Below are 20,830 nucleotides of genomic sequence, written 5' to 3'. Positions count from 1 at the left end.
ATTGTTAATATTAATATTATTAGTATTATAACATAGAGTGAAATATGATGCTGCTAACTAATGCGTTTGAGGAACATCATATGTTAAGTTTTACTAAGGATAAAAAGTCAGTTTCATAAGAGATTGAGTTTTTTTATCCTTAATACTTAACACATTTTTGTAGCCTTTTTTTTTTTTGTATCGTTAATATGGACTATGAACATTAAAGTGGACTGGAAGATCTATACTTTGAAATTTCTAGATATTTTTCATGCCATGCCTCTCAGTCTCCAGCGATTAGAGTGTAACACGCAGAGTGGATAGGCTTTCTATTTCTCTTTGCATACTCCGCCAACGATTGTCGTCACATTGCAGTGGTGTTCATACTTCCAGCGAGTGCCTGAAAAAAATCAATGGAGTTCCTTTGGATTGGTTTTGCGTTCTTCATTGCTCTCATCTTCCTTAAGCTTGTCAGTGATAACCGAGGCAGCGGTAGCAAATCGCCTCCATCTCCTCCAGGACTTCCAATCCTTGGCCATCTCCATCTCCTTGGTAAGCTCCCCCACCAGTCCTTGCAGAAGCTCTCCCAGAGATATGGCGGCCTCATGCTCCTCAAGCTCGGCATCCACAACACGCTCGTCGTCTCCACTGCCGAGACCGCCAGGGAGCTCCTCAAGACGCAAGATCACGTCTTCTCTTCCAGGCCCAGGACGATTACCGGCGAGAACTTCGGGTATGGGGGAGCTGGGATGGTCTGGGCTGCCTATGGCGATCACTGGAGGAGCGTCCGGAAGCTGTGCACTCTGGAGCTCCTCACTGCCAAGCGCGTTGTGATGTTCCAGCAAGTCCGGAAGACGGAGATGTCCATGCTCTTGAAGGAGCTCCAAAGTTCCCATACAAATCCCGTGGAGCTGACATCTAAGCTCCTGGATCTCACTTTCAACTTCATGACGAGGATGGTGATGAACAGAAGCTACTCCACCGGAAGCTCTGCCGAGAGGGAACTCGCTGTGAGGTTCAAAAACTTGATCGTGGAGGCGTTCACGGTGGCTGGAAGTAACACTCTGGCCGACTTCTTCCCGTATTTGGGATGGATGGACGGCCAAGCCAAGAAGATCTCCTCGATCCACAAGCAGCTGGACGAGTATCTGGCCAAGCAGATCGTCGAGCACCGCCAGCAGCCGGGAACCAACAGAGATTTCCTGGACATGATGTTGGCCGCAAAAGATCTCAGCGATACTTCCATCAAAGCTCTCTGCCTGGTATGTAAACGGTTCCTTGTTCTTCCCGTCATTGACGTAACTTCGTAGGATATGATCGCTGCTGGGACCGACACTGCTGCTGTCACGGTGGAGTGGGCTCTAGCCGAGCTCGTAAACAATCCAGCAATGGTGTTTCAAGTTCAGGAGGAGCTCAAAGAGGTTGTCGGAGAGAACCGGGCTCTAGACGAGATTGATCTTCCAAAGTTGACTTTCCTCCAAGCCATCGTCAAGGAAACACTGCGCCTCCACCCTCCAGGGCCCCTGAGCATTCCCCACCAATCCATCCAAGCTTGCGAGCTGGAGGGTTACGTGATTCCAGCAGGAACTCACGCGCTCGTCAATGTCTATGCCATAGCGAGGGACCCCAGGTGGTGGGACGAGCCTCTCAAGTTTGATCCCGAGCGGTTTCTTCGGCAGCCGGACATCGATGTAAGAGGCCAGAGCTTCGAATTGCTGCCGTTTGGATCGGGAAGGAGGAGCTGCCCGGGGATCCTCCTGGGGACTACCACCGTCCAGTTCGTGCTCGGAAGCTTGCTTCATGCGTTTGACTGGGCTGCGCCGGATGGCAAAGAGTTGGACATGGCGGAGAAGTTTGGTCTTACTGTTCCCAGAGCTTCTCCACTCAGGCTGGTGCCGTCCACACGCTTGAACCCACAGGCATACATTTGATTGTCAAGATAAAACACACTTTTATTGCAAGTTCTCACGATCTTCATTGAATTTGAGTTGAATCTGCAAAGATTTGGTGAGGACAATCTTCGCAGCGCGAGAAAAGAAACCTCTGCAAGTAGAGAATCGTGATTCGCGATCCTTCGGCGACCTGGAATAACAAGCGGACAGACTTTTTCCTTTTCCTTGTGTTTGTTTTTCGTAAGATGGCTGACTTCGCACCTCAGGAATTCTACAGCAAAAGTTTAAGAAAAACAAGACATAAAGCGAACACCATACCTGAAAGAATGGAAGCTTGTATGGCAAACTTAAGTTCAGTTCCTCCCGTGTTGGAAGCTGGATATAGAACATCTTGATCACTGCGCAGCTGATTTTCATTCCGTTGAGACCGAGCTCCCACTGTCTGTAAATGTTCCTCCAAGTTCCAGGAACTCTATCCGGCCTCGGAAGGAGCAAAAGGTCTGGAGGAAAGTTTCCCTGTTCGGAGGAACTCCTTCCAGAGCTTGCAAAGGATTTTCTTAGAGTCGCCAGCTTGACCACACGCAGCTATGGCGGCGTTCCAAAACTTCTCTTCGATTCCCTCCAAATTTTTCCTCGCGTCTTCCACACTGCCGATTTCCCATGCGCCGGAATCAATCCATCCCAGCACTGAAAACTCTCCCAGCTCCACGGATTCGTGGATCACTCGGATGATCGCAGTGGCGCCCACAAGCCTCCACGACTGCGCAGAGCGTGAAGCTGCTGGGCTTGATCCCTTCCACCACCGCTTGCAATGCCTAAACAAAATCCCCGCTCTGGGAAAATGCACGCTCCACGAGAACGATTCCAGCATCGGTCGTGATTAATCCCGGAGATTCCTGTCGTCGATCACGCCAGCCCTCTTGGCGGAATCCAGCGCCCGTGCAACATCGCTCGCGCGCTTGGATTGCGAAATCAGCTCCGCGCTTGCCGCTCCCTGCGAAGCTAAGCTGGATCGCGTGCGTACCATGGCGGATTTTGCTTCCCGCGACCTGCGATTCCCGCGCTTGCGATTCTCTCGCGACTGGAGGAGGATGTGATCCACGCGACGGCGAAGCCGTAGAGTTTTAAGTTCCACTCCACAGCCGCATATCCTTTAAGGATTTTTTTAATTTAATAAATTTATATTTCTTAAGAAAAACAGAACTTTCCTTTAACGGGCTGTGGCTTGCCCATTAACTTGATCCAACCGTTGGCAGCCATCAGGTCGAGTCGGGTTCTCTACGAGAACGTGGCTGACAACTGCTAGGTTTTCCAGAACCCAGCTACCAGCTGCTAAGTTCTGGAGAACCAGGCTACCAACTGCCAATTCTGGAAAACTCTTTCATCCTCGAATAACATTCTTCCATGTGTTCATTAACAGTCTCACCACAGCCCGTTAAGGCCGTTCCCAGGCACAGGCTCGCTCGTTCCCTCCAGAACGTGCTCACCGGGCTAACACCCAGCTCGCCCATTCTGGGCGGGAACGTGCTCGCCCTACTCGGGAACTGCCTCTTCTTACCTTTAACAATTAAGTATAGAACTCTTGCTCAAGTCTGGCTCACTCCAGTGCGAAGGGCTTCAATCACTTTCTCGTCAGCTGCTTCGATCACTTCGTTCAGATTACCAGATTCTGGAGTTTGGAAAAGAGCCCCGTGTGATCAGGGTTTTGACTCCCAAGAGTGGCGATCGCGAGAGCGCTGACCGGGTCAAGGTTCCATTGGAAGTGGACAAGCCCTCAAGGAAAGACAAACAAGTCCCCAGGATACAAAACCTTCTTGAACAGCCTGTTGGAAGTTGTCACAAACCCAATGTAGATGCGTCCCTAGAGGCAATATATGACCTCGGATGATCAGGGATGGATGTGGGGAGGATTCACTCCGAATGGACCGAATGAGAGGCGGGCGATGGAGAGTCCTTGCGTGTTGAGGCCTGGGAACATTGTGATATCGATCAGCTGGACCATGATGTTGAGAGTGTGGAGGATAGTGGAGGTGAAATCGTTGGCGGTCACAGTGCTGGGATCCTTGCAAGGAACTCCATTGATGAAGACTCTGGAGTTGGGATCCTCAACGCAGACGTCTTGGAGGGGATCTTCATCACCCCGCACGACTACAACATTGGCAATTGCAAAAACTGCAATACGACAACAAAAACTTGGAAAAACTTAGCCATTGAGGTGTTATTGATTGATCGATGTAGAGATGCTTGGGAGGGAAGGCTTTGGTATTTATACAGGGGAATTATCCGTACATTACTCTTATTCTAGCTGTAGAGCATTTGAAGTTGAACTTCATTGCCTACACAAAAGACTTTACAATCGAACACTTGGATTCAATGGCTTCAAAGAAGCAGTGCTGTTTGTAGACACAGAAAATTCTGTTAAGCTTTCGTATACTGATTAGCACACTAGTTATGGGAAATAACAGATCGCCAACTTAATGTAGGACTGAGTTAAGAACATCCATCTTATCTTCCATTTAGTATGTGCCCAATGCATCTGGACATGCTTGCTTTTAGTGCCTAATGTGTTCATTATTGCCTATCTTTTAGCAGTGAGATTGTGTTACACATCTTGGACTCCAACTCAAACTCCATTTCGAGTCTATCTCAGACTCTTTCTCAGACTTTATCTTGAGTCTATCTTAAACTCCTTCTCAAACTCTATCTCAGGTCTATTTCGGACTTAGTCTCAACACTTCTATGTGTTATATGTTAGTCCTCTTATATCCCTTTTCTAGAGGCTCACTTATTAATCGCTTCATGCTCGTTCCTTAAGCAATTCATTGAGAGTTCCACTCTTGCTTTCTACTTTTTGAGTTAGAGTTTTTAGTCTAAATGTGTTATGCTAGTTTGGCTTCAACTTTGACCACCATGTGGCACCCTTTTTGCTCCACTTTGGGGCTTAGAGATTTGTGTCTCACAGTAATTCTAACAAAGAACTAACAACTTTAATGTCGATCACTAATTTAATTTTTTCTCTTGGAAAGTTAGCATAATTTATGACTAAATTATATTTTAAAGAAAAGCTAAAGCTCAACCTTTATTAAGAAATCTCATCTAGAACAAAACTAACTCAACTTGCCACTTAATTCATTTGAATGTTAACATAAGTGTTAATTAACAAATGCATAAATGTTAATGAATAAAGGTATAACCAACTACCAACACTATTTTAATTGAGACTAGTGAAATGAAATATTAATCTCTATTAAGCCCAACTATTTACCAACCATCTGAACCACTAAAAATGGAAAATCCAACTTCCTCAATATGCCCATGGAGACAACAAAGCATCTCACTTCACTTTCAGCTCCAATAATATCAATGTCAAGATGTCACTTTAATGCTATCAACATCATGTCAAGGAGTGAATCATTACATCTAAGACTTAATAAAATCCAACACCACAAATTAAATGCAACTAGGTAACATCAATAGAGGGGGAATTAATATACCAATATGGAAAATCATACAAGGTTAATGATACAATCCTGAACAATACCATCTAGTAAAACAAACTCATCACTGCTAAATTATCATCAAGCAAAAATAGTGTTAATAATCCTTGACAAAATCATTAGAAACTAATAATTATTCTTCAACTCACTTTTGTAGGACTCAAACACTAAACTCATATCATTGAATTATATATTTATCCAATAGAAAAGTAACACTCTAGGTACAATGTATAGGAATGTGGACAAGTATAAACAAAATGATTACTTTAGTCCAACTCAACTATAATAAGTTTATTAATGTGTTTAGCTAATACCTTTGAGCGCTAGCTATGCATAATTAACACTCAAGATTATGAGATGGACTTATATGGTATATAACCTTTTAATGGACTAGGCTATAGTATGGATACTAATATATCAACTGCAAATAATTACATTGGATATACTAATCAAGACTAAGTCAAGATTAATGAGAATTCACTACTCTTATAAAGTCTAATGAAATATAATGTGTAATTTGCTAAGCATAATACTATAGAAAAAAGGCACTAAAAATCTGGAAGCACCACTCAGGAATCCGTGGCTTAGGAAATATGCATTCAGGAATTAGACTTTCAGAAAAATTCCCAAAGTGTGCACAGAATAATCAGTGGCATATTCTTGCCACGCTTTGGGGATCTGGAAGAGGCGCAGGAATTCCCAATAGCATAGGAAACGCAAGTAAGTAGTTTAGATTTTTCTCCCTTTGCAAGACTTGTGCAAGGGTGGGTTTTCCATGTGTTTTCCATTGGCGACCACGGTGGGTTTGAGAGCACAATGAGGGGAGACACTGGAGACTGATCACACCCAGAAGATCGAGCCCAGAACAAAGGAACAAGGAGGAAATAGGGTGTGATGTGGAAGAAACAAAAGAGAAATGAAGAAACACGAAGATTAAAGGCACTAGAAGACAGTGTTAGTGCTGGAAAGCACTCAAGCAAAGAGAAACTGGGATTTTTCCCAAGAAATCCAAGGTGGTTACAAAACCGTTACACAGCCAAAGGTTGAAGACAAAGAATATTCTAAGGATCCTTGACCAAGGACTCATAAATTCGCAACTCAGCATTTGCGAAAGTGAAGATGTGCAGCAACGCAACTGCCCACACGCATGGAGGGGCACGACTGCCCATTTAGAGACAAGAGCTGCACACCATACCAAGATTGCTTGCTGTGTGGATTTCAAAACTGTGCAAAGCCGTACATAGTGTGCTATCCAGATAAGAGATGTAACTACTGCATCAATAAGAAAGCAGCCTTGAAGATCAAAGACCAAGAAAACACAACCCCAAAGCAAGAAGAAAAACCGGAAGACCAGGAAAGATCCTGAGTAAATCCCGAAATCCCGAGAGAAAGAGAGGGAAAAATGAAGAAATGCTTGATCACTTTGCTGGCGAAAGAACCCTTAGAGGACACATCTTCCAGCAAACATACGTAAATTTTCTTGGGGCCCATAAGCAAGAAGACTTCACCCCAATTACACTAGTTTTAAATAGCTCAAGTACTAGAGTGGTTGCAGCAGCTTTAAGAACAACAATCGGAACACAAATTTATCAATTTGCGACTGAACTCGACAGAATTCAGGATCTTGGCGAAGTTCAGGATTTTTGCGAAATCCTGAGACTTGTGCTACAGATATTACACGGACCAGTGAGTTGGACTCTGCCTACAACCAAGCTCGCAGAAGCATACCGACTAGCACAAGGATACCGTGAAAACGAATTAATGAACACTCAAGGGTGTAGACGCCGAAGAAGGCTAAATCAGAGGAGAAATCCAAGTAACACGCGGCCGCTAGTGCTAGAGACACAGCCCACCTGCCTAGGGCCAGCAACACAAAGTCGCCTGGAGCAATCCGTATCACAAAGCACTTCTCTGTGGAGTGGAACCCAAAACTCTACAAACAGAGGCTTCGCGCATTTCTCCAGCCGCGTGCGTCGTCGCGTGGATCACATCCTCCTCCAGTCGCGAGAGAATCGCAAGCGCGGGAATCGCAGGTCGCGGGAAGCAAAATCCGCCATGGTCCGCACGCGATCCAGCGCAGCTTCGCAGGGAGCGGCAAGCGCGAGTCACACGCAACCAGGTGGAGCTGATTTCGCAATCCAAGCGCGCGAGCGATGTTGCCGCCAAGAGGGCTGGCGTGATCGACGACAGGAATCTCCGGGATTAATCACGACCGATGCTGGAATCGTTCTCGTGGAGCGTGCATTTCCCAGAGCGGGGATTTTGTTTAGGCATTGCAAGCGGTGGTGGAAGGGATCAAGCCCAGCAGCTTCACGCTCTGCGCAATCGTGGAGGCTTGTGGGCGCCACTGCGATCATCCGAGTGATCCACGAATCCGTGGAGCTGGGAGAGTTTTCTGTGAAGGAATGCTGCTGGGATGGATTGATTCCGGCATATGGGAAATCGGCAGTGTGGAAGACGTCGAGGGAATGGAAGAGAAGTTTTGGAACGCCGCCATAGCTGCGTGTGCTCAAGCTGGCAACTCTATGAAAATCCTTTGCAAGCTCTAGAAGGAGTTCATCCGAGACCTTTTGCTCGTTCCGAGGCCGGATAGAGTTCCTGGAGCTTGGAGGAACATTTACAGACAGTGGGAGCTCGGTCTCAAAGGAATAAAAATCAGCTGTGCAGTGATCAAGATGTTCTCAAAGTGTGTTGCGCGGATTCGTCGTGCTCCACAGCCATGATCGTCGAGTACGTCGCGCATGGCGTCAACGAGCCGCGTTGAGCCTTTTCAAGCGATTGCTCGGCGAAAATCGGTGCAAAGAAGGAGACTAGCTTTTGCTGCTGCGACCAATGCTTGCACAGCCATGGGAGATTTCTCGCAAGGAAGAAAGATCTGGAGAACTGGAGACCGAGCTCCCACTGTCTGTAAATCCTCCGAGTTCCAGGAACTCTATCCAGCCTCGGACGCGATGTATGGGAAATGTGAAGATCTGGTCAAAGCAACCACCCTTAAAACAAATTAAGGAATAATAACCATTTAAAACTAGCTCTCGCGTTCGTGCTGCTTCGGCACCTTTGGTATCCAGCCCCTTTTCGACTACATATTCGGCCGCTGCCTATACTCGCAGGGAAAAGAGAAATGAGAATTCCAAAGAGATCCATGTACCTTGCGCTGCTTTGCTTGACAAAATTCTGAGCTCGTAGATCCAATGCAGATAAAAGCTCGCTCAAAGGTTGAGAGAGTGATACACGGAAAGAACAGTTTAGATCAATAAACATAGATGGTGGGGAATCTTTTTCTTACTTTACATGCGACTACCTTTGCGAATGGCCTCCACCATTCTATTTCACTCCAAGAACCCTAAAACAGAACTCGATTAACTCTCGCCCCATTACGGCAACTAAATGTGGGGATGGACTAGCAGGAGCGGCAAGAATCTCCAGTGTGTGGTGTTTTTCATTCACTCTATTAAGTTTGTTTCTGTCCGGACGCCAAAAATTCCCTGATGATGAGGCAAGCTCTTCCTTTCTTTCATTGTCGTCCTGAACTTTTTAGAGCACACACAGACAAATATCCAGCTTCCAACACTGGAGGAACTGAGCTTAAGTTTGCCATACAAGCTTCCATTCTTTCAGGTATGGAGTTCGCTTTCTATGTGAACTTTTGCTGTAGAATTCCTGAAGTGCCAGGTCAGCCATCTTACGAAAAAAAACACAAGGAAAAGGAAAATGTCTGTCCGCTTGTTATGCCAGGTCGCCGAAGGATCGCGAATCACGATTCTCTACTTGCACAGGTTTCTTTTCTCGCGCTACGATGATTGTCCTCACCAAATCTTTGCAGATTCAACTCAAATTCAATGAAGATCGTGAGAACTTGCAATAAAAGTGTGTTTTATTTTGACAATCAAATGTATGCCTGTGGGTTCAAGCGTGTGGACGGTACCAGCCTGAGTGGAGAAGCTCTGGGAACAGTAAGACCAAACTTCTCCGCCATGTCAATGACGAGAAGAACACGGAACAGTTTCCATACCAGGCAGAGAGATTTGATGGAAGTATCGCTGAGATCTTTTGTGGCCAACATCATGTCCAGGAAATCTCTGTTGGTTCCTGGCTGCTGGCGGTGCTCGACGATCTGCTTGGCCAGATACTCGTCGAGCTGCTTGTGGATCGCGCAGATCTTCCTGGCTTGGCCGTCCATCCATCCCAGATATGGGAAGAAGTCGGCCAGGTGTTACTTCCAGCCACCGTGAACGCCTCCGTAATCAAGTCTTTGAACCTTACTGCGAGTTCCCTCTCAGCGGAGCTCCCAGAGGAGTAGCTCCGGTTCATCACCATCCTCGTCATGAAGTTGAAAGTGAGATCCAGGAGCTTGGACGTGAGCTCCACGGAACTCGTCTGGGAACTTTGGATCTCCTTCAAGAGCATCGACATCTCGGCTTTCCGGACTTGCTGGAACATCTCGACTCGCTTGGCAGTGAGGAGCTCCAGAGTGCATAGCTTACGGACGCTCCTCCAGTGATCGCCATAGGCGGCCCAGACCATCCCAGCTCCTCCATACCCGAAGTTCTCGCCGGCAATCGTCCTGGGCCTGGAAGAAAAGACATGATTTTGCGTCTTGAGGAGCTCCCTGGCGGCCTCGGCGGTGGAAGCAACGAGCGTGTTGTGGACGCCAAGCTTGAGAAGCATGAGGCCGCCATGCCTCTGGGAGAGCTTCTGCAAGGACTGGTGGGGGAGCTTACCGAGGAGATGGAGATGGCCGAGGATTGGAAGTCCCGGAGGAGATGGTGGCGATTTGCTACCGCTGCCTCGGTTGCCACTGACAAGCTTAAGGAATACGAGAGCAATGAAAGACGCAAAACCAATCCAGAGGAACTCCATTGATTTCGTTGAGGCACGTGCCGGAGACGTAGATGTATCTTCTAGCTTGGACTTTTATGTGTGGAATTAGTTGTTGCATTGCAATGTGATGACAATCGTGGCCGTGTATGCAAAGCAAAATAAAAACCTATCCAGTTTAACACGTAACAGTCGCTGGAGACTTCACATCTATGGCATGTTAGAAATTCAAGTTATACATCTTCCAGTCCAGCTTTAATGTTCAAAGTCCAAGGGCTGGAGGATTTACCTTTAGCATCTTAGGACCTCAGAGTGGCCTGGGTGGGGAGATGGAAGAACGTGAGGGTGGGAGTGGAGGGAGTGAGAAAACCCCATTACAAACTTGCAAACTTGTTTGCACAGTCTCATGCTTCTTGTTGAAACTGCCAAAACAGAATATTTTCTGTGAAGTCACAACTTATTATTAACCCTCTACCACCAGAGCAAACAAAAACCTTTCACGTTTACTCAATTAAGGAATAGCTGTAAGTTGGATACCAACACACCAAAATCATAATTTTGCTAAACTCGCAACCTGGTCCTTGTGGATTGCTCCTAGCAGGCAATTGTCACCAAGGATTGACATGCTTTCTGACGCTACTGGAGCTCTTCGTGGAGTTTGTGAAGCTGGCATAGTTCATCTATTGGCAGGTCTCCTGGAGGATTTGTTGGAGATTATAAAGAATGTAAAATAAAAGTACTATGTCCATGTTAGAGATTGAGCTCTTTGTTGGCTCCAAACTGTAAGTTCTCGTTGTTTGTCCTTGTTCTTTTGTTGCTAGATTCAAAGTCACGCGCACAAATATTTCTTGAAGGTCCAGGAGAACACGTACCACCTCCAAAGACCAGAGAAAAACCATGCTACCAGAAATATTATACCAGCTTGGGAGCTTTATGTGGATATCAACAGTATAGCCTCTTCTTTCGTTTTGCAGTACCTCCTTGATCCTGTTGTTCTTTCCAGCTACACTGACACCAATTTCAATCACAGCAGTGTATCAGTTTCTGGGCAACTAAAGGCCTCACTGCTTTGAGTGGAAGGACTCAATGAAAACTCAAAGCAGATTCAGATGACCTTAGGCCTTTGGATAGAAATTGCTACCCAAATTAGTAAGAAAGAAAAATTTCTTTTTTAAGGGTCAAAACCAGTCACGATTTGCCTCTATGGGTAGGAGCAGCATCATGTGATTCTTGGCAAGCGAGCACAAGGAAATCCAAACTACTTGAAGCTAATTAATTTCCTTTTATGTTAAAGTTGAATTTGAAACTTTACAAATGCTTTTAATTAGAATTTTTAATGTTTTGTTATTTTAGTAACAATATTTCTTTATTACTATACAAAATTATAAAGTTTTCTAAAAAAAATAGTTTTTTTTTACTATCTCCAGCCAATTAATAATTATTGAAGGTTCAAGAATACATTACATCAATTAAATTTTTTTATAAAATATTATTATTAAGAAAGATAAAATTTGATGATCTGAGGTGCAAGTATATGGCTACAATATTGTATACTAATATTAACATAGTGGGATTTTAGTAACCATTGGATTGATTTCAATGTGGACCATTCACTTTTATATATAAACTAAGGTTTTTAGGCTAATTGACTTAACCTACCCTAGGGCTCATAATGGGCACAATGAAGCTTTTGAGGTAGTTTGGGGGTGGTTGGGTGGTGAAGAACCTTAAGAGGTGGCATAACATAGTCTAGGGGAATTAAATTTCTGTCTTTTTACACCGGCAGAGATATGTTGGTTGCGATGGCTGACCAAGCTGAATGCTGGAACCCTATTGTTGATGGTGGTGCTGAAGATGGTGCCGACAAAGTTGTAGAAATTTGGACCATTCAAGATGTTGTTCATGAGCTGCAAGCCCTTAATCAAAATCAGCAAGAGATGCAAAACAAGATGCATGGCATGGTGGATACCATGCATGAACGTGTTGAGGCACTCGAGGTTGGACGTGGTAGCGCTCTAAGTAAACCTTCCTTGATAAATCAACTCAAGATTCTAACCTTTTCTAGTGATGGTGGTGTGGCCAAGTGTCTCGCTTGGCTAGCCAATGTGAAGAAGTTCTTGGCTGAACTCTAAATGCAAAGGCTTTAGTGGCTATTTCAATGGTTTTGCGTGATGCAGGTTTGCAGTGGTGGAATTGACTTGAAGAGTTTTGTATTGCAGATAAGAAACCACTAGTGTCTACCATGGATGAGTTTGAGATTGCTTTCCATTTATGTTTTGCCCCTCACTACGACATGGAAAATGCTCATATAGAACTTTGGCATTTCTAGCAAGGGAAAATAACGCTCAGAGACTATATTAAGAAGTTTACTCGCTTGGTTAGCCATGTTCCAACAAAGGATCCAGATCAAAACAAGTCCTACTTCATTGATGGCCTTCATAGTGAGAGCATGCGGCAACATTTGCATCATTCTCAGCCTATAAAGAGTTTGAAGGAGCTCTTTGATGTAGCTCGTCGACTTAACAAGGACAAGCACAAGTCTTGCAAGCATTCACGGAGTCCTTCTGTTAAGAATCATTGTGATGATTGCCATGGACACAAAGATGGGAATAAGCACCATAAGTTGAAGTCTGTAGTGACTACTTCAGATGTAAAGGGGTCAAACAAGTAGAAGTTCTTTGTGAAGAATTATAGATAGGGTTGTTATCATTGCGGCGAGCTTAGACACTATAAGGCTGATTGTCCACAGTTGAAGAACAAGCAACAGAGCAAAAAGAATAGCCAATCTTCTATTGATGGTAAATCAGATACTAAAAAGTTGTAAACTTTGCAACGTGAAGATGATGGGGACAACTATTCCGGTCGGAGGAAGAGGCTTTTGATCGTTGCTTGTTAGCTCAACTGTGTGTGGAACAAGATGGAGCTCGAGGATACTCGTGAATCAGCTTTAATGATGGAGAGTGTATTTCGTGGCGATCTAGTGCGGATTTTATTGGATAGTGGGAGTGATGACAACTTCGTTTCAGCAAAGTTTGTTGCGGAGCATGGCCTAGTCATATGCAGAGTTCCTCCATATACAGTGGAAGGTGCAGTTACCTCTGCTTAGCATTTCGATGCTTGTGTAAAGGGGTTGGAAGTGTTGGTTGGTAAAACCACACTTGTGGAGACTTTTTATCTCACGGATATCTATCACATGGATTTCATTCTTGGGATGCCATGGTTAGTAAAGGTGGATCCGGAGATCAAGTGGAATATTAAGCATGTCTCATTGGAGTACAATGGCATTAAAGATGTGTGCTTTGGAGAGGGAGTTCAACCTCCAGTTGTTATGCTCTCCGCTACATCTTTGAAGCGGGCTTGTCGTAATGAAAAAGCATTTTTGTGTTACTTGCTATTTATTTGTGACTTGGGGGACCAAGGCACGTGTGGGGGAGAAGCAACAATATGGGATGTACTCGACGAGTTTTCCAATGTTTTTCCATTTAAACTTTCTCATGGGTTGCCTCCATTACGAGGTGTAGAGCATGGGATTATGTTGGAGCTGGGGACGTGGCCAATTTACTGGCATCCATTTCGATTAAGTTATGCGGAGGAGCAAGAACTTCAACGACAAGTCAAGGAGTTTGGATTTATTTAGCCAAGTAAGTCTTCATTTGGTGCTCCAGTCTTGCTTGTGAAGAAGAAGGACAGTTCAATGCGGATGTGTATTGACTACCATGCCTTGAACAAAAAGATAGTGAAAGATAAGATACCGATGCCACATATGGATGATATCTTAGACAAGCTTGGTGAAGCATGAGTGTTTACTAAGATTGATCTGAGGAGTGGATATCATCAGATTGTAATGGATTATGCATCTATCTCCAAGACGGCATTCAACACAAACTTTGGGCATTTTGAGTTTACAATTATGCTGTTTGGTTTGATGAATGCACCAGGCACATTTACTCAGTTGATGATGGAGGTATTTAGGCATTATCTTCATAAGTTTATGGAGATTTTCTTGGACAATATTCTTGTTTTCAGCAAGAATATGGAGGAGCATAAGATGCATTTGTGCAAAGTTCTTTTGTTACTCCTTGACAGCAAATTTTATGCGAAGAAGAGCAAATGTGAATTTGCAAAGTTGGAGGTGGAATATCTAGGCCATATTGTGACATCTAAGGGTGTCAAGATGGATCTAAGGAAAGTGGTTGTGGTGGAGAACTGGCCTACACCAAGTACAGTGGCCGAGTTATGCAGTTTCCTTGAAATGGCTAGTTACTATTGATGTTTCTAGCATAAGTTTGCAGAGGTGGCTATTCCTTTGACATAGTTGTTGTGCAAGAACGTGCCATTTGAGTGGAAGAAGCCACAAGAGGAGAGTTTTGTGGCACTAAAACAATTGTTGAACGAAGCTCTAATGTTTCGCATTGTTAATCCATCAAAACCTTATGAGGTGATATGTGATGCAAGTGGTTATGCATTGGGAGGAGTTCTCACACAAGACGGACAACCTATTACATATGAGAGTCAAACTTTAAATCCCGCGAAGCAATGCTATTCCATATATGAGCAAGAATTACTCTCTATTATTCATGCTTTGCAGACATGGCACCACTATTTTTATGGTGTAGTGTTTGTGGTGTTGACAGATCACAAACCACTTGTGTATCTTTTCACATAGAAGGCATTGAACATTAGGCAAGCTCGTTGGATGGTCAAATTCATGGAGTTTGGGGAATTTCTTATTAAGCATCGTCCAGGAAAATCAAATGTGGTGGCGAATGTCAGGAATCCCCCAATTCTTGCCACATTCCTGACTCTCACCGGATTCCTGACCTGCAGACCACATTCCTAACTCTCGAGATACTTCCCTATTCTTGACTCTCGAGACACTTCCCTATTCCTGACTCTCGACTTCCCATACGATTCTTGAGTCTCGAGCCACATTCCTGATGATGATATGGCGCCTCCTCAACCTCAACTATATTTGGGCCGTCCTCGATCCAAAAGTGGTGGAGCTTCATCAACCTATAGTATATATAGGTTAGGCTTGTTCCATTTCTCCACAATCTGAATCAACACCAGTCTAAGGCCTCTTCACTAGCTTTTCTCTTGTCTTTTGCATTTTCCAGTCTTGATCTTGTTGGGGGTCTTGACAATTTGATTCAGATTGTGCTTTTTCGTTTTTTGCTTTAGCTCGTTTTGATTGTTTGATTGCCTTTGCATTTTTTCCCCCTTTTTTCTTTCTTCTTTTCCAATGGATTCTCCAAGCCATCCTGATTTCTTTGCTGAAGTCCTTGCAAAAATCCAGTCTGAGAATACCGAGCTGAAGGTGACCCTTCTTCGCATGCAGCAGGAGCTTGCTTCACTTTTGGTTCAAGGATCTAGCAAAGTTCCTAAACCGAAGGTGAGTTTCCCGGTGAAATTTTCAGGGAAGCGTTCGGAGCTTCGTGGATTCCTAAACCAGATGGAGCTGATCTTCGCACTTCAACATCAGCAGTACCCCACTCGCGAGTCTCAAATCAGTGCGATTGGGACGTTGCTCGAAGGTGTAGCTTTGTCATGGTTTTCTCCTCTCCTGGAGAAGAGCATGAAAGGGGTCGTGGTTCCGGAGCTGATGGATCTTCAATTGTTCAAAGAGAAGCTCGAAGCATGTTTTGGCGAGACGGATCGGGTTCGGGCTGCCACCACAAAGATGAGACATCTCTCTCAAGGGTCTCGTCCTGCCTCGATCTATGCTGCAGAGTTTCAACTCCTTGCCTTGGACACTTAGTGGGATGAGCGGGCCTTGATTGATCAATTTCGTTTCGGCCTCAACAACAGTGTCAAGGATTTGTTGCTCACCATGGAGGATCCCACGGACTTGTTGGATGCCATCAACAAAACTATTCGATGCGACAATCGTCTTTTTGAACGTCGTCAGGAAAGTCGTCGTGCCGCCGTTTTCCTGTCCCAGACTCAGGAATCCCAGCTTGAGTCTTCAGGGCATACTCCTAAACCTACTGCTCCGGTCCCGATGGATATTTTTGGTACTCCCCGACTCATTAGAGGGAAGTTGAGTCCTACTGAGAAGCAATGTCGAATATCTCATAATCTTTGCCTCTACTGTGCTGATCCTAATCACAAAGCAGCTGTGTGTCCCAAGAAGCCTCCCCGACTGCTCAAGTTCACTCTGTCTCAAAGTCCACCTCTGTTGCAGTCGGGAAACGACCCTGTCCAAACAGAGTAGGAGTTGTCTGTTTGGACTCCCCGAATAAAAATCACTTCTCTTCTTTATCAAGCTCCTCACCACCTTTCATCAAAGCCACCACCAATTCCCGCAACTTCCGCGTCCCATGTCTCCTTTCTTTCACCGGACAATCAGGACTCAAGGCTCTGGCGCTACTAGACTCAGGTGCAACTTCTTGCTTCATGGATACGGACTTTGTTGCCCGACATCACGTTCCTCTTTCTCCTACCATACGGGATCTGCGGGTTGAAGGTATTGGCGGGCATTTTGTGTCTCCCTCTTCTAGACTTAGGGAAACGTTGCCCGTTCGAGTACAGATCGGGTCCACCGTCACTGATATCGCCTTCAACATCATCAACAGCAAGTCCTCCTCTGTGGTGCTTGGCCTCCCTTGGTTCCAATTACATCAGCCTCAGATCTGTTGGAAGGAATTACAGCTCGTCTCTCCCACATCACCATCTTCCATGGCTTCCCCTGCTGTTCATTGAGTCCGAATCAGGAAAAGTTCCCTAAACTCAAATCGGGGATCTATTCCTGACTCTACAAATTTTTCACCCTCTTCTTTTTCCTCTCTTCCATCTTACACTGGACAGTATCCTCATCTCATCATTCCATTTAGTTGTACACCTCTTCCTATCTCCACAATCACTATGAAAGAACTTCATGAAGACCCTATTTTCCTTTTTGCTTTGCATGTTTCTCCTGTCAGTCTTCCTGAGAAGTATCATGATTTTGGGGATGTGTTTGACAAGAAAAAAGCTAGTGTACTGCCTGTTCATTGGCCTTATGACTGTCCCATTGATTTACAGGAAGGAGCATCACCTCCGTGGGGGCCTATCTACGGGTTATCCCCGTCCAAGCTTCAGGCCCTCAAAGATTACGTGGATGAGAACCTTGCCTTGGGGTATATTCAGCATTTGCAGTCCCCGGTTGGAGCGCCTGTCTTCTTTGTCAAGAAGAAGGATGGGAGTTTGTGGCTAGTCATCGACTACCGAGGTTTGAACAAGGTGATTGTTCGGAACCGTTATCCGCTGCCCCTGATCTCGGACCTGTTGGAACGCCTTGGCGGTGCCCGCTTCTTCACTAAGATCGACCTCCGTGGAGCATACAACTTGATCCACATCCGGCCTGGTGATGAATGGAAGACTGGGTTCCGAACCCGCTATGGCCACTTCGAGTATACTGTCATGCCGTTTGGCTTGACAAATGCTCTAGAAGTTTTCCAACACATAGCAAACGACATCTTTTGGGAGTTTCTTGATCAGATGGTGATCGTCTACCTCGATGACATCTTCATCTACTCGAAAACTCAGGAGGAGTACGATGAACATGTACGCAAGGTGCTGGCAAAGCTGCGAGAACACGGCCTATACGTGAAGCTTGAGAAATGTTCCTTCAATTAGCAGTCTGTGGAGTTCCTTGGGTACATTGTCACTTTTGAGGGTATCACGATGGATCCTGCCAAAGTCAAGGCTATTCTCGAATGGGAGCCTCCACAATCAATGTCAAACGTTCAAGTTTTCCTTGGCTTCGCCAACTTCTACCGCAAATTCATTGATCACTACTCTGACATTGTCCTTCCTCTCACGCATCTCACTTGCAAGGATATTCCCTTCTCTTGGTCTGCTGTTGCCTAGCAGGCCTTCGACACACTCAAGGCGGCCTTCAGTTCTGCTCCCATCTTGATCCACACTGATCCCTCACAACCTTTCTTGATCGAGGTTGACGCCTCCAACTTTGCCATCGGTGCTGTGCTGTCTCAACTCGGAGCGGATCAAGAACTTCATCCGGTCGCTTTCCATTCTCGGAAATTCCAGCCTGTAGAGATCAATTACGAAATCCACGACAAGGAGCTTCTTGCCATCGTGGATTCTTTTGGAGAGTGGCGCCGTTTCTTGGAGGGGGCAGGCCATCAAACAACAGTCTGGACGGATCACAAAAATCTCGAGTACTTTGCCACTTCTCGAGTTTTGAGCCGTCGTCAAGCAAGGTGGGCACAATTCCTGAGTCGGTTTGACTTTGTTATCAAGTACAGACCTGGAAAGCTTCAAGGCCTTCCTGATGCTCTTTCAAGGCACTCCTATCTCAATCTCAAGCCTGGTAATCCTGCCTTCGATCAACAGGATCAAGTTATCCTCGGTCCTGATCGGCTTCAAGTTATGGCAATTTCTTTGGCCCCTCAGGACTCCTCCTTGATGGATGCGATCAGAAACAATCTTCAATCGGATGACCTCGCCAGCGACATTTTCCCCCATCTTCAGGCTGGACACCCAGTGACTCCCGATTGCCGGAGATTTGACGAGTTCGAGTTCTTAGATGGCTTGTTGTACCGTGGGGAGGAGCTTTATGTTCCTAAAGGTGATGCTAGACGGTTGGTCCTGATGGCGTGCCATGATAGCCCGACTGTTAGTCACTTCGGCATTGCAAAAACCTATGAGCTGGTTGCACGAGACTTTTGGTGGCCTCACATGGATGACTACATCAAAGCTTTTGTTACCTCTTGTGACACTTGCGCCCGAAATAAGGTACCTCGCCACCTTCCTTCAAGTTTGCTTCGTTCCCTCCCGGTCCCTTCAAGTCCTTGGGAATCCATCTCCATGGATTTCTTGAGTGATCTCCCAAGTTCTGGAGGCTTCAATAGCATTTTAGTCGTGGTGGATCGCTTCACAAAGATGGCGCACTTCCTGCCGTGTACCAAGGAGTTTTCGGGCGAGGACATGGCAAAACTGGTATTTGGGGAAATTTTCCGACTTCATGGGATTCTTGTAGATGTGGTTTCGGATCGGGGACCTCAGTTCATCTCTCATTTCTGGCAACGGTTTCTGCAGCTGCTTGAAGTGAAGGCCAACCTCTCTTCGGCATATCATCCTCAAACTGATGGACAGTCCGAGCAAACGATTCAGACGTTGGAAAAATTCCTGAGGTGCTTCATCAACTATCATCAGAATGAGTGGTTCGATATCCTTCCCGTTGCTGAATTCTCCTATTACAACTCTGTTCACTCCTCTCTTCGTGTTTCCCCCTTCTTTGCGAACTCTGGCCGAAATCCCCGATTCAATCTCTCACTTCCTTCTCCATCTGAATCCTCTCATTCTAATCCCTGCTCTGAGACATTTATCTCCAACCTCCAGGAAATCCACAACTCCATCTCCTTCCACCTCCATCGTGCTCAGGACTCTCACAAAACATTTGCCAATGTCCATCGTCAGGATTGTCCCCCTTACAATATTGGGGATAAAGTCTGGCTCCTCAGGCGAAATATCTCCACCACCAGGCCATGTCCCAAACTCGATTTCAAACACCTCGGTCCTTTCCCTATCACTGCCATCATTAATCCTGTCACTTATCGCCTTGCATTTCCCTCCTCATATCAAATTCACCCCGTTTTTCACTCCTCCCTCCTTGAGCCTTATATTCCCAGTCCTATTCCAAATTGGGTCATTCCTCTGCCTCCACCAGTGAAGCTCGAGGATGGGTCTGAGTACGAGGTTCAGGACATCCTTGATTCCAAGATCTCACGGTCTAAACTCTACTATCTGGTCGACTGGAAGGGTTATGGACCTGAAGAATGCACTTGGGAACTTACGGACAACTTGATTCATTCTTCTAACCTTGTTCAGGACTTCCACCGCCACTATCCTTCTCATCCCAGTCCTCATTCTTTTTCTCCATCTCCCGTCCCTCGCCGCCCATCTCATCCTTCTCCTCGTTCTCATTCACGTCCTTGTTCCACTCGTTCTTGAGGAGCGGGTGCTGTCAGGAATCCCCCAATTCTTGCCACATTCCTGACTCTCGCTGGATTCCTGACCTGCAGACCACATTCCTGACTCTCGAGACACTTCCCTATTCCTGACTCTCAAGACACTTCCCTATTCTTGACTCTCAACTTCCCATACGATTCCTGAGTCTCGAGCCACATTCCTGATGATGATGTGGTGCCTCCTCAACCTCAACTATATTTGGGCCGTCCTTGATCCAAGAGTGGTGGAGCTTCATCAACTTATAATATATATAGGTTAGCCTTGTTCCATTTCTCCACAATTTGAATCAACACCAGTCTAAGGCCTCTTCTTTGTTATTCACTAGCTTTTCTCTTGTCTTTTACATTTTCCAGTCTTGATCTTGTTGGGGGTCTTGACAGTCCCAGCAGTTGAAACTTATATGGAGCAGCTATGCTAAGGTTGGTCTAGAGCTACTAAGGCGATGGGCAAAGCTCAGGATAGGTATCGACGTGATAAGGATCAGCATCGTCGGGATGTATCCTATCAAGTGGGAGATCAGGTGTGGCTATCTTCCCGAAACTTGAACATTAAGGGTTCTTTGTCTCGGAAGCTCTTGCCGAGATATGTTGAACCTTATCGGGTGCTCAAATGCATTGGGGATGTATCCTATTGGTTGGATCTGCTTGCGGAGATGTCCAATATTCATAA

The 20,830-nt window shown here is 45.5% G+C and overlaps 1 protein-coding gene and 1 pseudogene across 1 annotated transcript; one reads left to right on the top strand and one right to left on the bottom strand.

The window, feature by feature from the left end:
* Positions 1 to 327: 327 nt before the first annotated feature.
* Positions 328 to 1,961, top strand: LOC112347073 (flavonoid 3'-monooxygenase-like). Its single transcript, XM_024677330.1, has 2 exons — positions 328 to 1,241; positions 1,290 to 1,961. Exons 1-2 carry the CDS (start codon positions 393 to 395, stop codon positions 1,908 to 1,910), a joined length of 1,470 nt encoding a protein of 489 aa, XP_024533098.1. The 5' UTR covers positions 328 to 392; the 3' UTR covers positions 1,911 to 1,961.
* Positions 1,962 to 9,224: 7,263 nt separating this feature from the next.
* On the bottom strand, positions 9,225 to 10,228 carry LOC112347086 (annotated as a pseudogene).
* Between the last annotated feature and the right edge of the window lie 10,602 nt (positions 10,229 to 20,830).

Source organism: Selaginella moellendorffii, unplaced genomic scaffold, assembly GCF_000143415.4.
Source record: "Selaginella moellendorffii unplaced genomic scaffold, v1.0 SELMOscaffold_19, whole genome shotgun sequence".
NCBI lineage: Eukaryota > Viridiplantae > Streptophyta > Lycopodiopsida > Selaginellales > Selaginellaceae > Selaginella > Selaginella moellendorffii.
Note: the sequence above shows the minus strand (reverse complement) of the source record. Positions and strands in the feature narration are given on the sequence as shown.

Coding starts and splice junctions, on each gene's coding strand:
- LOC112347073 (XM_024677330.1), top strand. CDS start 393: ATGGAGTTCCTTTGGATTGGTTTTGCGTTCTTCATTGCTCTCATCTTC. Junction 1,242..1,289: donor CCATCAAAGCTCTCTGCCTG/GTATGTAAACGG, acceptor GTAACTTCGTAG/GATATGATCGCTGCTGGGAC.